This window comes from Myotis myotis, unplaced genomic scaffold (genome assembly GCF_014108235.1).
Source record: "Myotis myotis isolate mMyoMyo1 unplaced genomic scaffold, mMyoMyo1.p scaffold_m19_p_9, whole genome shotgun sequence".
NCBI lineage: Eukaryota > Metazoa > Chordata > Mammalia > Chiroptera > Vespertilionidae > Myotis > Myotis myotis.
Genome location: NW_023416401.1, coordinates 88,288,492 through 88,305,235, shown reverse-complemented (window position 1 = coordinate 88,305,235; position 16,744 = coordinate 88,288,492). Strand labels below are relative to the sequence as shown.

The 16,744-nt window shown below is 51.3% G+C and overlaps 1 protein-coding gene across 1 annotated transcript; it reads left to right on the top strand.

Moving 5' to 3' along the window:
* Positions 1 to 2,077: 2,077 nt before the first annotated feature.
* On the top strand, positions 2,078 to 10,507 carry ANKRD60 (ankyrin repeat domain 60). Its single transcript, XM_036320979.1, has 5 exons — positions 2,078 to 2,082; positions 2,294 to 2,505; positions 6,806 to 6,936; positions 7,555 to 7,720; positions 9,736 to 10,507. The coding sequence occupies exons 1-5, from the start codon at positions 2,078 to 2,080 to the stop codon at positions 9,972 to 9,974; spliced, it is 753 nt and encodes a 250-aa protein (XP_036176872.1). The 3' UTR covers positions 9,975 to 10,507.
* Positions 10,508 to 16,744: the final 6,237 nt, after the last annotated feature.

Here is a 16,744-nt window from a genome sequence, read left to right as displayed (position 1 = left end):
CATTAAGGAAAAAAGATTAGCTTCTGTTTGTGTTGTGATGTGTGGAATTCGCACGCTGAATCAAATGTGCTGGTAGACATTCTAGAGACTCTGTAAATAATTCAGCCTTTAATGTGTCAGTTTATATGTTAACAGTTTTCTATGATGTGACTGTCTTTCCAAGGCAAAGATTTTTGTGTGTGTGACTAATTTCGCTGCAAAAAGTATGCTTAAAGCTTATATTTTATTCTTTTTAATTTCATTTTTATAACCATTGAGCTTTCACTATGATTGTTCTGGTTCCTGTGCCTTCTGTTTTTCCCCATCATTAGTTTTTTTAAATCCTCACCTGAGGATATTTTTTCCATTGATTTTTAGAGAGAGTGGAAGGGAGGGGGAAAGACAGAGAAAAACATCAATGTGAGAGAAACACATAGATTGGTTGCCTCCTATATGAGCCCAGTCCACAGCCTGGGCCAGGGAGGAGCCTGCAACCAGTATGTCCCCTTGACAGGCATCAAACCCGGGACCAGCTGACACTCTACCACTGAGCAAACTGGCTAGGGCCCCCATCACTCTAGCTCAGGGGTGGGCAACCTTTTTGTGAGTGTGTGCCAAAACCAGCAAAATCTCTGATTCAAAATTCTGCGTGCCAACCCTAATTTTTTGAGAACATGTTACGCCTACTTGATATCTCTTAAGGTGTACGTATGTGAAGAACCTTGAAGAAATAATAAAATTATTCGAGCGACAAAAACACAGTATATGATGATGAAAAATACATTTATTTTTAATGTATACATGTACACTGATAGTCCGACAGAAAACTTTATGACTCAGTTTGATATTATCAGTGGGACTTTTGCTGCTGCATCACTGATGACAGAGATTTTACATCAGGTTTATATTTCGTGACCTTCAGAGATATGCACGAGCTACTACTTTCATCCGTCAGGCTACTCCTATTATGGGACTTAAAATGCATCACTGAGAACAAAGATTCACAAGCGTATGTGGATGAAACCAAAACACTGGTCGGATCTAGGAAGGCAGGGAGAGTTTAAGGCAGAGGCATAGAAATTGCTCTTCCCCTTTCTCGTCAATCCATGTCTATGGTCTTTATGATAACTTGCTATGTAAAATTATTTATCTAAGATGCACCTACACTGAATTTATCTGAAAAATAAAGTCGATATTAAGAAAAAATTGTAAATGGAAGATTATAAGAGAGGGTTTCGCGTGCCAGCAAAAGTTACTGGAGTGCCATGTTTGGTACGCGTGCCGGGGTTGCCCACCTCTGCTCTAGCTCTTCGTGTATGAACTGTTCATGGGCCCAGGGGTGGAGTGCTTGGGATTTGACCATCACAAGTGAGCTTCCTATTTACTTGAATGCTGGGCCTCCTCTCTGGTGAATTAATGGAAAAGCACAAGATGGTTTCATAAGATCGAGCTCCCTTGAAAGCTATTCTAACAACAGAGCCTTTGCCACATGGACAGTGCCCCTTGTTGAGTGTTTTTATCAGCACCTTTCTCACTCCAATAATTCCAGAACATTTCAGAATTGGTGGGTTTTGATGCAGCTTTGCGAACTCATGAAGGTCTGTCTGTCTCCCACTTCCGGAGTGGCCACGTGCTCCCCTACTCTCGCCCCCTAAATCTGCTGAAAGGGGTCATATTTCTGCAATGTTTTTGTTTTTTTATTTATGCTAGAAATACGGTTTTTAAGCAGGACTAAAGACTGCCTGAAGCTTGATTTAGAGCCTTGTTCAGCATAATTCCTCCGGGTAGTTGGTCCCCAATTAGCAAAGATTGTATTTTACAGAGATAGAGAGGCCACAGTTCCTAGCAGCGGTCAGAAGCTGCCTCGTTTTCCAGGTGAAAGGAACTGACACTAAGAGCAGCTTGCAAGCTTGGCGATGGAGTGGGGACTTGGTGGGAGCTGGGGGGCGGGGGCGTGGCGATGCCTCTGTGTTGATGTCAGTAAAGCTTCCCATTGTCGTAGGGAGCGCCTGTGCCCTCCGCTGACTTAAGATCGTCACGGCCACGTGAGCTGCGCCGCTGTTTACTGCGGGGCCTCAGGCCCACAGAGGGGGCGGCGATGACGCGCGGCCTCTGAGCTAAGCGGTGACGCACGGCGGGGACCGGGCGGGCGGCAGAGGGGGCGGCGGGCGTTGGGGGAGAGCGGACGGCGAAGCCGCAGGGGGGCGCCCTTCGCCCGGACTCTGCCGCGGGCCAGCGGGGCGGGCGGGGGCCGGGCTCCGTGGGCCCGCGGCATCTCCCCCTCGAAACCCCTCGTCTGGGGCCGCACCCACAGCCTGAGCCACAGCGGGGACCCGCAGGCCGTGAACATGGCGCTGGACTTGGCCCCAGACGTCTTTGTCATGCGGGTGCTGCTGGAGGAGACTGGGGAGATGTTCACAGTGACAGACTGCCATGGCGACATGACGGTGCAGGAGCTCAAGGAGCAGCTGGACCTGGCAGCCGGCATCCCCTTGAACCTCCAGCTGCTCCAGTACCTGGACCAAGGTGGCCCCTTCTCAACCCCTCCCCTAGCCTTGCATACTCCCTGGCCCCGGACGCCCAGTCCCCTCTGAACCTGCTGACCCCAAAGGGAAGCAGCCCAGTGAGGACCCCCAGGTGTCATAACACACCCAGCCCCCTGGAACCCGCAGGTGGAAGAGCAGTCCCTGGCCACACTGGTTCTCCCAGTCCCAGACAAAGTCACATCAGACCTCAAATCTCAAGACAAAGCTTGTCCACAGGACGACCCCACTCCACCAACAGCCCTATCTCTTAGGGTTCCAATCCCAAAGCAAATCCTGCCCATGCCAGGAACCCAATCCCAAACCGTCTGCCACAGCAGGACCCCCAGCAGCTCAGGCCCTCAAGCTCCCCAAGTCTTCATCAGGGACCCAAATCCCAAAGCCAACAGTGTCCACACAAGACTGCAAGCCCTAAAAGAGCCTTCCACAGTGGAACCCCATAACCCAGGGCAGACCTGCTCGCAGCAGGACCCCAAACTCAAAGCAAACTCCAAGTCCCTGTGCTGGACACATGGACATAAGAATCCCAATCCTCCAGCCAGCCATGTCCACACAAGGACACCAAAGGCCAAAACAAACCTGCCCCCAAGCCCAGAACAAACCTGTCTGAGACAGCCCCAAACCTCCAGGCTCACCACAGATGCCTCAGAACCCCACATCCTTCGGAAACTGTTCATGCAAGGACACTAAAGAGCGAAACAGCCCCTGTTCACCTCAGCACCCCAAATCCAGAACAGACCTGCCCAAGCCGGAACCCCAAATTTTCAGGGTAACCATGACTGCCTTAGAACCTTGAATCCTCTGGCCACTGAGTCCACACAAGGACACTAAAGCTCAGAACAAGCCCTGCCCACATTGGGACCCAAAACCAAGAAACTTGGCCAAGACTGAACCCCAGACCCCAGGCTATCCAAGTGGCCATCAGAACCCCGAATCCTCCAGCGACCGTGTTCACTGGTGAGCGCTGAAGCCTGAGACAAACTGCCCCCTTGAGGACCCATATCTGTGGGCAAACCATGCCCACGTTTGAACCTCAAATAAAGTCCCTAAGCTGCCCCTGCCTGCAACAGACTCTACCCAGATCACGACCCTAAGTCAGAGCAGACATGCCCAATTCTGAGCCCCCAATCTCTAATCAATCATTTGTGCATCAGAACCCCAATCCATCAGCCATTACTGTGTTTGTAAGGATGCCAGACCCTAAAACAAACTTCCCACATCTGGACCCCAAATTCAAAGCCAACTCTGCCCACAGCTGAAGCAAATCCCAAGTTCACCATGGCTGAGTACACCAGAATCCAACCCCAAGCAAGTGTCCTCATAGGGCTCCAAAGCATGAGACAAACTCTGACCATAATAGCACCCCAAAATCAAGTCAAATCTACCCATATTTGCACCCCAACTCTCCATGGGAACCATGTCTATATCAGCACTCCAAGATTTAAGCCAACCATACCCATGTAAGGAAGCTGAGGTTCAAAATAAACCTCGCCTACTGTATATGAGGACCCCAAATCTTAAAGCCAACTCTGCTTGTACTAGTATGTGAAACCCAAATCCCTTAGCCAACCTAATCTACATCAGAACCCCAAATTCTAGACCAAATCCTGTCTGTGTCAGACCCCCAAATTTCAGGGAAGACCTGTTCAATTCATCACCCCCAGTTGCCACACTACCCAGGGCTACATCAGAACCCCCAAATCTTGGGACAAGTCCTACAGATGCAAGGACTGCACATCCCAGAGCAGATCCTTCCTAAAATAGAAAGTAAACCTTGCCTTCATCAGAACCCCAGATCTCAAAGCAAACCCTGTCCACCTTTGAACCCCGAGCACTGGCACTAACCCAGTTCGTATCCAAACCCCAATCTCAAGCTGTGTCCTTGTCCCCATCAGGAGCTCAGAGCTAGCCCAACAGGAATCAACCAGCATCCGAAGCTCCCTGTCCAGACACATCCACGTGAGAGGCACCCAGTGGAGGGGAAATGCCTGTGCCCAGTCTCTTCCTCTCCACCAGCCTCCTTCTGTCAGCCTGAGGACCTGGCTGGCCTGTCCCCATCCCTACGATATCTAGGATAAGAGGATCAAAGCCCCCGGCCTCCGTCATCTCCCCACCAGTGGAGATCAACGCAAAAACTCTTGAAGAAAGGGAAGATCTGAAAAGCTCTGTGGCTGCAGCACAGAGGGTGTGAGTGGGACACTGCAGGCACACTGCAGTGACGCTGCAGAGGCCAGGACGATGGAGACAGATCAGAAGCAGCCCGGGTGCAGCTCCAGGGCAGCTCTCATCTTCATCTGTGCTCTGAGCCCTCTCAGCCAGAGACTTCTCGGAGCCATGTCCCTCCCTCGACAGAACGACTCGGAAAGGCGCTGTGGGTGCTGAGGTGCCTTCCTGTGTATCAGTTGTACTAGAAGAGTATCGGGCAGATGCTTTGGGGCATTTCTGAGGCTTTATTCAGAGGGATAGAGCTCAGACCCCGTCTGTATTTAACATGTTAAAAATGAGGTGAACTCTTGAAGGACTTCGAGTTCCAAAACAAGTAATCCGAAAATTACGTCTCCTGAACTACCAATGTCTGGCCCCCTTCTGTGAATTTATTTCTGCTGATGAGCTATGCTGAGCAGTAAATTCAAGAAAGCGAAGTCACAGGATTGTGACTTACCGCCGATGTCACAATCCTGTCCCTCAACCAGCACTTAGCGAGTGTCAGCAGCTTGACCTCTCCCTCGGTTGTGGTCCTTCCTGTGGACGGCCAACAGGAAAGAGAGAAGGTGGGACCGCGCTGATGGATGAAATGTGGGCCCCTGCCTCTATGTAACCAGCCGATACCTCTGTGCCCACCTCCAAGGTTGCCAAGGGGTCAGATGAGCTAATGTATGTGAAAACCTTGAGAGACACAAATCTGAAAGGGGTGAGCAAATCCGCAGACCAGGGTCGCCCTGACGGGTCTGCCGTCAGCTCTAATAATTTATTTAAGCGGGTGATAATTAGTGTTTGTGTAAGCTGGAGTCGCTGCCTGCCTGCGAGGAAGAATGTGCTCTGATTTCTTCCCGAGGAGCTGCTCAGCATGTGTGACTCGCACACTTGTCGTTCGCAGGGAAACACAGCTTTACTCAATTTCTTCAAGGTTGATGGGAAGACAGGTTGTCTTGCTTAGTCTAATTACTGATTATCCTCTGTGTTGGAACCACAAACAAGACCCTAATTAACAGATTTGCCAGCCACCACTTCCTGTTTACATCCACCATCCGGAGTCGCTGGGAACCAGAGATGCCGGCAGAGCCCAGAGGGACGGCGCCCAGAGCTGGAAGGGGGCAGGTCTGGTTGGAGTCCTGGCTTTGCCATGCACTGGGGGCCTGAGTTTGCTTATCAGCAAACGAAGGTGACAGGCCTCACTTGCCAGGAGGATTACATAATGTGGGCACTTCTGCCCTGGCCAATTGAGCCAATTGGTTGGAGAGTTGTCCCATACACCAAAAGGTTTCAGGTTCGATTCCTGGTCTAGGCACATACTTAGGTTGTAGGTTCGATCCCCCCGGTCTGGGTGCGTACGTAAGGCAATCAATTGATGTTTCTCTTTCCCATCAGTGTCCCCCCCGCCCCCTTCTCTCTAAAATCAATAAAAACATATCCATGGGTGAGAACTAAAAATAATAATAATAATAATGTAGGTACTTCTTACAGGTGTGTAGTAATGACTTGATCATGAAACCAAAAAAAACCCAAACACTGGTGAATTCCAGCAGGAGTAAATGATAATCCAGTCCAAGTAGAGATGAGACCAATGTGTGGCATTGCTTATGGAGAAAGCAAAGATCCAACAATGTTTGCCATTGCTGCTACTTACCCAGCGATGACAACAGTCTCCAGGGTGTCTTAGTTTGACGTCTGTAACTGGTATGACTGCACTGTGCTGTGCTATATGTAAAGGATAACCTAGTTACTTCAAGTTTTCACTCTGTTTGTAGAGTTTGTGACTCGTGTTTTTTGCAACAGGATGAGTTATAATTACAGAATTTTATAAATAGTTGCCTTGTGGTTTTTTAAAAATATTGTTTGTTTTTTTTTGTTTGGCTTCTCTTTGAGCTGAGCCACATTAATTTCCTGAAAGCATTAGAGGCCACAAACAGGTTTGTGTGGAGCCATCCCATGAGATTAGTGCTCAAGGTTCTGAAGTTATCTTAGTGATACCCAAGTTCAGATCACCTCTTAACTAAACTAACGTAATAGTTTATCTTGAATACCCATTTTTTTTTAAGAAAAGAAAAACTGATTCTTCGCAGGAATTTTGATGGATGACACTACCCTGAGGTTTCACGATGTCGTCCCTGGCGGAATTATTTCATTACATGTCTGGCGTTATGATGGATGGACGGACCTGGTTCAGGCGGCTGTGGAAGGGGATATCAGTAAGGTGTTTTCATGATTCTTTAAATGGATATTACACTTCATGAAGCAGTTGTAAATAGTGTGTGTGCGGGGGGGGGGGGGGTGGCTAAGGGGGAGTCACCCAGTCTTTAATGTGAGTATCTGAGTAGAAGTTTCAGAGCAGGGAGAAAAGATAACAAGGACTTACGTCCTAATGATCAAATCCTGGATCAAGTGTTCCACTCACTCGCTGGGTTTGTGATTTCACTGTGTTCACTCACTTTTGACTTATAACCCACTCGTGCCCCCAAAAGAATCTGGACAATGTGTTCTCTAGTCACGTGTGTACTTTGTAAAGTTGGAAACCTAATTAACCGCCAGTGCAGCACCCCGGGTGCCCTGGAGGTTCTCGGCCTGGCACACGGGCAGGTGCCCTGTCCTGGCGGATCTGCCTTTCTCTGGTACACAGCAGGCGCCTACTGTTTGCCAAGCCATGGGGGGGGTGGTGGTGGTGGAAACCAGCTTGTCCACCCAACGGTGAAGATGAATCACTCAGACACAAGGGGGCAAGTGTGTGTTCTTTCTAGAAAATAAGCTCGATGAATAGGGATGAGCTGTGCTGGGCGGCCACCCACGCTCACGCCACTCCGTGCGTCTTGCCTAGCTGTCTTGCCTTGGAGTGAGTGAGGATTCTCCGTACCGACCCCCAACTTTGCACTACCTGGGAGAGAAGCAGTGGAAGAAGTGGATAGCTCAGAGGGCCTTCGTGGCCTTGTACATTGCCTCGCACAGAGGCCACGTGGAAGCGGTGCAGTATCTTCTAGAAAAAGGTAATTGTGAGACACAGCGGAGTATGTTCAAGAGCTGGAATCCTTTGTGAGGAGGGAGGACAGAGTGGTTTGTCTTCCTGGTTCCTTCAGCAATGGTTTCCTGGTCTCAGGTCTTGTCAACCATCCATCACGGTCCCTGACCGAGGTGTCTTAGGACATGTTAACCAGAGGCTGGTCCCCTCTCTCGGCCAGGTCTCCAGGGAATCCTTTCTGCTGTGGGAGAGCAGCAGAAGGGGCTTCCTGGCTCCATGTCCAACCAGACACCCTGGGGCGTCCCCAATGCCGGTGTGATTCGCACCCCAGCTGAGGTTGGGTTTCTGCCATGGACTAGGGGCCCCAAGCTGGCACCGTTCTCTTGGTGGTTGGCAGTCCCTTTCCTCCAAGCCTTGAGCTAATCACCCCAAACCCTCTTTCCCTCTTTCCTGCTCTCTCTCCCCACCCCCAGCCTTAGCCTGCATTGTCTCTGAATTAAGGGCTTCTTAGGAGATTCTGCAAGAGTGGGCTTCATCTCCCTGGATGTAGGACATTTTTGAGGAAAGAGGCCCACAGATTGAGGTGTCGCCCATTAAAGAACAATGCACAGTAGTTGCAGCCAGGCCAGGCCAGGCCAGGCTTCCTTGGGAAAGGGAAGCGTGTGACAGGCAGGGTCGTTGGTCAATGGTTGGAAGCTCAGAAGGGGGCCTCATCCAAGGGTCTCCCCTGTCAACGCCCCCAGATTAGACCCTTTCTTTCCCACCTGTGGCCTTGACCCAGCCTCCCTCCACTCAGTCTGCTTCCTCCCACCTCCAGCAAGCAGGGCAGGCAAGCACCCGGATGGAGAGAGCTTCCGGGCTGTGTCCCCCTCCCCTGCCTTCTGCACTCCGCCTGTTGTGAGATGAAATATGGGCTTTTCACAGCCCAGCAGTCCTTTAAGCTCATAAAACGTCATTCTCCCTCTGATGGAACTGTGATGTATTTGAAAGCGCCAGTTAAAAAATTACAGCCAGCTTCGCAACGTTCTCTGTCCTTTGCAGACGGCCGTTGGGGAGAGGCGATCTGGCCCAGGCTGGGCGTTAGGAGAATTTGTTTAATGAACCCTTTACCTCACTGACCAGCATGGCTCATAGAAATGGGCTCCCCACATGTCAGTTGCATGGAATTAAAGTGCCTGGTTTTCTGTGTCACGACATTTGTTACCCAGAGTTTGATTCCATTCAACAAGTCCACGTTGGACACCCGTCACTAGCCCATCCACCTGCAGGGGGCAGTGAGGGGTGTGGTCAAAGCCAAGTCTGTCTATGAGTCAAGCCCATCGTCCGTCTGTCATCGCCTGGCCGATTGGCTTCCCCAGGCATTGCTCTAGGTGCTGGGGAGGAAAACAGAACCACTGTGTCTTCTGCCCTCGTGGAGCTTATGAAGGGAAGTCAGCACATGAGTACAAGCAATGAATTCCATGGTTGGTGTGCACAGTGTGTCTTATACACAGGAGCTCGGGGTGCTGGGGAGGGAGGGGTTTCCCGGCGGAGTGAATGAGACCTAAGGAAGGGTACTGTGAGCCCAGGGGCGAGGAAGAAGGCTGAGAGTGTTGTTGGCAAAGGGCACAGCACATGCAAAGGGCCAGGGGCAGGATGGGGGAGCAGGGTATATTTAAGGGGTGAAGATGCAAGGCTGGTATGATCCGAGCGTGCAGGGTGGGGAGGAAGAACATTGTGGGGGTGTTGCTGGAGTGATAAGGGGGATGGGAGGGGAGGGGAGATAGAGCAGTAAAGACCTAGAACACTACCCCAAGGGCAGTGGATGTCAGCAACGGGATTGGAGGAGGGTGATTGGCTTTTTGAAAGGTCATTGGCTGCGGTGGAGGAGCAGCGTGGAGTTGAGGCCATGCTGGGTGCTGGGGGTGCATTGCCCCCTCCCTGAGACCTGGTGCTGAGCATGGGAGCAGTTGTTAATTTCCCTAATATTCCTTTCATAGCCTCAGCCCCTCCATGCTTCTCTTCCTGGATGTGCCTCCCTCAGGCAGCTTTCTTATTTTACAGGAGCCAGCTGTCTGAGCCGCTCCCCCATGGGCAGGACACCCCTGCACGTGGCTGCGTTCATGGGCCATTCGGAATGTATAGGCCTCCTGCTCCAACACGGGGCCCCCGTCTACGCCAAAGATGCCAAGGGGATGACCCCCAAGGACATCGCCCACCAGCTGAACCGCAGGCAGGATGAGCAGCAAATGTTCCTGTCCACCCAGCTGCCCAAGCCAGGGGCGAAGGGCCCGAAGACCTGAGCCAGGCTCGTCAGGGAGGCGAGTCTGGGTCTGGCCCCAAGGAGAAGAACACGGCGGAGCTCCCACGGGATGTTTTCTGGGCAAAGCTGAGCTGGGCCACGTTTGCAGAGCTCGGGTCCACGGCGACCCTTGGTGAGCAGGAAGGCAGGAAAACATGGCAATTAATCTGAATCAGATAGTAAATTATCTGTCCTGGTTGCAGATGACCTGCGGAAGGAGTGATAGAAATAGGTGAGCTGTGTTCATTTTGTAACCCATTACGGCCCTAATAGGCTCCATGCCAGCCTTTAATTTTAGGCTGTTTGTACGCGGTGCCTGATAACGCCACTCAGGGTGATGAGGGCCAATTACCTTGTCCCGCGTCCGGAGGCTGTCTAATGCACCGGTGGCCGGAGTCCCAACAATCAGCAGAGCAGCTCAGCTGTTAGGCTACAAACGCGTGTTGGCAAATGCCGGCAGGCCCTGTGCAGTGAGCTTCAGTTTGTAAAGCTCACAGAACCGAAGGCTCCCACAGCTAGTAATGTTCCAGAAGTTTCCCTGAGCCCTCCTTGAGGGGTCTGAGGCTTGAGTCGGGGCGGGGTGGGGTCGGGGGAGAACTTGGTTCTCCAAACATGTTCTCCACAGGGCGCCTGATTTGTTGAAAGGCAGCACATTGGCATTGAATGTGGAGGTGGTGGTGTGAAAGACGGTGACGAGCTGGTAGAAGGAGCTGGCACCTTCTTTCCGTGTGTCCCATCCCCAATGGCCCCAGCACCACCTCCCACCAGCTTTCTCCTTTCTTGCTGGAACCCAACTCACTGCAGGACCTTATGGGGCAGCGTCTATGCTTAATTCTAGGTTCTGTGCCTCACACAAGATACAGACCTGCTGTGTGGGTGAGGGAGCTGCGTGGGGGAGACTATAGGGAAAGGTGAGGTCTGAGGCAAACTGACACACACTCCCCTGTCTGAAGAGGGCGCCATGGCTCAGCTCCGACAGAAATGTGGGTCAAAGGCAGCCAGAGCTTTCCAAGCTGTCTAGAGCTGGAAATCTGACTTTTTGATATAACTTCTGGTTTTGAGTGTTGACTTGAATTTTTTGAGGCTTGCGATATGGTACAAGGGGAGAAGAAGAATTGAGGCACACCCATAAGACTGCCCTCTGTTGTGAAACCAAGTCGTTTCACAGAGGAAAGTGGTAGAAACAACGGGAGACTCATTGGGACAGTCCTGGCTCTGAAGCCACAGGGCGGGTGGCCCTGGTCCTGCCGTGCATGTTTCTCTAAGGCCCTAGATTCTGCTGCAACTTCTGGAATCCCTCTCGGGCGCCTGAGTTGTGTTTTTAAAGTGATGGAGATGGCATGGAGTCCTGGCGCCCTTCCTTCTGACTTAGGTCCCAACAACGGGATTCAGCTTTTAAGTTAATTGGCCACATTTCCTGCTGTCATAGCGAGTAAGAGCTGTGTTGATGGGGCCCTACACTCCGCAGACGGGGCTGTACCCAGCTCAGCAATCTGTTTGACAAATAATAGTCAGGAAAAAAATAGAGTTTAGCGTCAACTATGTCAAAACCGAGATTTCGTTTTTGGCAGGCTTTCTCCAAAGTCATAGGCAGATATTAAATAACCCCATTGAGCAGGTCAATTCATTTAGCTAATGAGGTGTGTTGTGTGTTTGGCAGGGAGTGGGGGGGGGGGGGGACTTGAGCACCCTTTTAACTTAACAAGTGGCATTACTCAAAGTCACGTTTGCCTGGAGCTTTGCTCTATTGTCTTTGTTTTAGGAGAGCCAAGCGCCTGACAATTGTCCCCAGAACTTTGGAGGCAAGCACTCTATCTTCCTACGGCCCCAATTCAATTAAACGCTCGGCCAGAAATTGGGCAAATTCTCAACTCTCAGGTGACCTTTTGCTCCGTCGGTGGCAGGGTCATTTGAGCACGCCTGTAGGTCCTAAGGACTCTTCATTTGAGACAATCTCAACATCCTCTCTCATATTCAAACAAGCCTCATCACAGATAAATAAAGTATGTCCATCCCATAGAAGAGTTGATTTGCCATTGACCACAGTCATGTCACATTTGTAGCTATTTCATTAAACATTTTTTTTGAAGGTGTTTTCTGGTCATTCTTTGGAGCCAACAGAAAAAACATTTGGGGCTGGGGCATCTCAAACACTTGTGTAGGACTCTAGAATCCATTTAGGCCCAAGGCCGTGGGGACGGTGGTTAGCGGTGAAACAGCGGGGGTTTGCAGGGGCCAGGTGGGCCTCACGGCTCCGAGGAGAGAATGGGCTTCCTTTGGGAAAGGAGCTGGGCCAGGCTTCTGGGTATAAAATCCAGCCCCCTCCCTTTATCTTGTATTTCCTGTAAGCCTGGGCTCTCAGTCACTAGAGCAAGAAACTGGGGGGCTAGTGTGGAGATGCAGAGTTTGGGGTCAGTGTGGACCCCAGATCACATCTTGCTGGCTCTGCCCTGTGGATAGAAGATGGAGGGTAGTCATGGTGCCTGGTCCCTAAGAGTGCTGGGAGGGCCTAGGACAGTGATGGTGAACCTATGGCACGCATGTCAGAGGTGACACGCGAACTCATTTTTTTGGTTGATTTTTCTTTGTTAAATGGCATTTAAATATATAAAATAAATATCAAAAATATAAATCTTTGTTTTACTATGGTTGCAAATATCAAAAAATTTCTATATGCGACACGGCACCAGAGTTAAGTTAGGGTTTTTCAAAATGCTGACACGCCGAGCTCAAAAGGTTCGCCATCACTGGCCCAGGAAGTAGGACGTGCTCAATAGGTGCGAGTTGTGACCATCCGAGAGTTTGGTGGGATAACCTTGCTGAAGTCAAAGGCTAAATTCTTGGTGTTGGAGAGAGAGGGAAGATAGGAGAACCACTTGGTGCCTTTCTTGGACTCTCTTGTTCCTGTCACCACAGAACGGATGACCTGACACTTTGAGGCCAGTGCCCCCATGAGAATGCCATGGAGTGCCCGGGATTGCTTGGTGGCCACAGGAAGGCGGCTTCCTCAGCATCTCTGCCGTCAGGGACATGGCTCATGAGTGTGCCCGACGTCAGCCTGGAAACAGTCCTTGGAACTAGGAGCCCCTCTGGAGGGATGAACCACTCACTCTAAGCAGGTGCAGCTGTGTTTCTGCTCGCCTTGGCCGCCAGGATGCTCAGAGCCACGATCAGGCCCCACCTGGAGCAAATGCCCACTCCCCCTTGAGTGCGTTGTAATGAGTCACTCTTCTTGTACGTGTTTAGTTATAAGTTGCCCCCAATCCTCCTGAGGTCAGTGTGAATTAGGAAGAGGTGACACCAACTGTGGTTCAGAGGGAGCTTTGAACATCTTTCCCACATCTGGTTTGGCTGACCCAGCTTCCAGGCCATCAAGCCTCTGGTCCCCCCCCCTCCACCCCCCCCGCCCATTGTCTCAGGGGCAGCTAAACACAGATCCTGAGCCTTATTCTGCATCCTAGCTATTGGCCTGGTCTCCAGCATCCTTCAGGCCCTGGATGCGGGTGCCTTGGCTGTCCCTCTGGACCTCGGGCCTCCTCCACGAGGTGTGAGCTGAGCTTGGGCTCTGACCTCCAATTCTGCCCTCTGCCCCAGACCTGGACCCTCTCCCTGAAGCACAGTCACCAGCCAGCGTTTCCTGGAGAGGTGGAAGGGCTTCCCATGGCATCTCAGGGGACTTAGGTGGCTCCTGACACCCATAAGTGACACAGAAACCTAGGGTGAGAAAGTCCTCTCCTTTTCTTTCTTTTTTTAAAAAAATATATTTTTATTGATTTCAGAGAGGAAGGAAGAGGGAGAGAAAGACAGAAACAGCCATGATGAGAGAGAGTCATTGATTGGCTGCCTCCTGCAAGTCCCCCACTGGGGATCGAGCCCACAACCCGGGCATATGCCCTTGACCGGAATCGAACCTGGGACTCTTCAGTTCGCAGGCCGACGCTCTGTCCACTGAGCCAAACCGGCCAGGGCGAAAGTCCTCTCCTTTTCAAACCGCTCCCAGTTCCTTTAATTCCAACAAGAAGAAAGTTCTCCATTTGGAACTGGTATGCTAGACCCGCGCCAGTCTCTCTTTTAAAAATACACAAATAGAGCCAACTGCAGGCAGCTGTGTTTTGCTGGGAGTTAGTCCCATTGCCTTGCGTCCGGTATATCTGTGGTCCAGAAGTCTACTCCTTTCTTCACTCCTAACCAGTGTGTGACTTCTGGGCAAATGGTCGCCTCCCAGGACCTCAGCTTCTTTGTCTATCACGGGCCCCATCACCTCCCTGCCAACCTGGCTGTTGGTGAAATAAGACAACCAAGGTGAGCTGTGCCCTCTGGACCTGAAGCCCCGACGGTGGCCCCCCGACCTCCCGGGAGGGCCGGGCCCTGCCAGCTGCTAGATCCGTTTGGAATTGTCCGTTGCCACCGGCTGTGCGGCTCTGGGCCAAGCAGCTGTATTTCTCAGAGCCTCCCTTTCCTCACTGGTCACACTGGTAATAAGACCTGCCCCTGTCGTTGCTGGAGGGACCCAGTGCCTGGCACAGAGCAGACGCTTGACAAACAGCAGGCATTGCTATTATTATTATCACTACGGCCACTTAATTTGCTTCCAGTGTTTACTCGCCGGGAATCAATAGTCTCCCGGTTCGCAGAGAGCCTCATCCATCCTCAGCAAACCTTGTACCATAGGCGTCTCCATCCAGAACGGCTCATTCCCAGCTTGGGGGATAAGTAATGTCCCTGACACTTGCTGATTTTTTGCTATTAAGTACAGAGCTTCCTCGGCAGCTTTAGAAAGTCGTTTTGAACTTCAGACGCCAGGGTCAGCTCTGCAGGAGAGGGAAGAAAACCTCTCAGGCGAGAGGAAAGTTCCAGGCCCTGGGCTGTGCCTCTGCAGGGCGCGCCCAGTTCGCAAGCACCCGGCAGAGGGCAGAGAAACCCATTAACATTTAGAAAAGGCCGGTGTTTGTGTTCATCGCAAATGTCACGGATGCCGCAGTCTGCGTCACAGTCAGCGCCCACCAGGCGCCCCCGCCTGGACCCCTGAAATGGTCTGGAGACATGCGTGCTGCACGCACTCTTTTTCTGGGAGGACTTTCCAGCGCTCCTCACATCCTGAGAAGGTCTGCAGCGCCCCCTGCCTGACGTTCGCGAACCTGGCTCAGCACAGGGAGGCCAACCTCACCAGCTGTCAAGCCGAATAAATAAACCCGTGCAATGTCACCTACGCATGGGGTCGTGTGCATTGTCTGTGTGCGATCGGAAAAATGATAAATACTGATAACCCAGGCGCCGGGGAATCGGCCCTGTCCCACACCGGGGGAGGCGTAGACGCCTTTCTGGATGACGGCCCCGCAATAAGGCTGCCTTTGTAAAGCCGCGCCGCAGAGACAAAGCCCCAGCACATAACGAGCCGGCGCGGATGTTCACGACAGCTGCTCATGGCGGCAAGTGCCTGGCAACACGCCAATGCCGCCGCGGGAGGATGCTGGACATTCTGCAGTTATTACACACTGGCGTGGTTTGTGTGTATCGGCCAAGGGACGGCTACCAGGGCTGTCTGTGATGTGTCAGCAAGTGAAAAACAGCAAGTTGCCCAGGAAATGTGTGTGAGCTCATTGAGTTACAGTTTTAACATGGAGGCAAACCTCATAGATGTGCATCGAAATTTATTGGAGCAAAAACAGAATAATATCAAAGATTTTCAAACTCTCAGCAATGCTGACTTCAGGGCGGGAGGTTGCTAGAATGGTTGGTCACAGCTAGTGTCTTATTATTATTATTATTTATTGTGGTAAAATACCCACCCGTATAACATAAATTTGCCACTAATGGCGTTTAGTACATTCACAATGTTGTGCAATCCCCACTACTGTCTAGTTCCAGAACATTTTTATCCCCTAAAAAGAAACCCTGGGCCCTCTATTCCCCTTAATCCTGGACAACCACTCATCTACTTCCTGTCCCTATGGGTCTGCCCACTTGGGATATCTCATGTCAATCAGGTCCTGCAATGTTTATCCTTTTGTATCTGGCTTCTTAGCATAATGTTGTTCTGGTTCATCGTGTTGCAGCACATGTCACCACATAACTCTTTTTATGGCAGAATAACATTCCACTGTTTACCCGGTCACCAGCTGGGCACACCTGCATTGCTTCCTTCCACCTTCTGATTATTATGAGTGCTGCTGCCATGAACGTGGGTGTACAGGCATTTGTCTGAGTCTCTGCTGCCAGGTGTTTGGATAAATACCTGGGAGGGGAGCTGTGGAGTCCTCGGTAATGCTATGTTTAACACCATGTCTTACATTTGTAATTGAAATACACAAAAAGGGGAAAGAAGGAAAGAGAGCCCCCTCGGCGAGCTCTCCAAAGTCTGAGACACGGATCCCAGCTAGATGTTTACACGCATTCTCTCCTTCTGCCTTTGCTATGTCCTGAAGTCAGGTTTTCCGCCCTGAGCACACAGGGAGGGACTGTTAAACACAGGACGCTGCGCCTCACTTCCCAGAGGCCCTGGATTCATAGGTTCCAGGCAGAGCCTGAGATTTCTGAGAACCTCCCGGGGATGCTGCCGCAGAGTGGCACCGAGCATGTTCTAGGCCATGTCCATTTCTTCACCGAGAAAACAGAGGCCCAGAGAAGTCAGCAACTTGCCTAGAGTCACACAGCACGAGAATGGGGCAGTAAGGATGCCTGACCACAGACCATGGTTTTAACAAGTGCCTGACAGTATTAAACTTGCCTGATTACCGACCACTCTCCTATTCCAGGAGCGAACCAGCTTGC

What these genes read in the sequence shown, in the direction of transcription:
- ANKRD60 (XM_036320979.1), top strand. An exon ending in TGGAAGGGGATATCAGTAAG is followed by an intron (nt 6,937 to 7,554) that starts GTGTTTTCATGA and finishes CGTCTTGCCTAG; the next exon opens with CTGTCTTGCCTTGGAGTGAG. An exon ending in GCAGTATCTTCTAGAAAAAG is followed by an intron (nt 7,721 to 9,735) that starts GTAATTGTGAGA and finishes CTTATTTTACAG; the next exon opens with GAGCCAGCTGTCTGAGCCGC.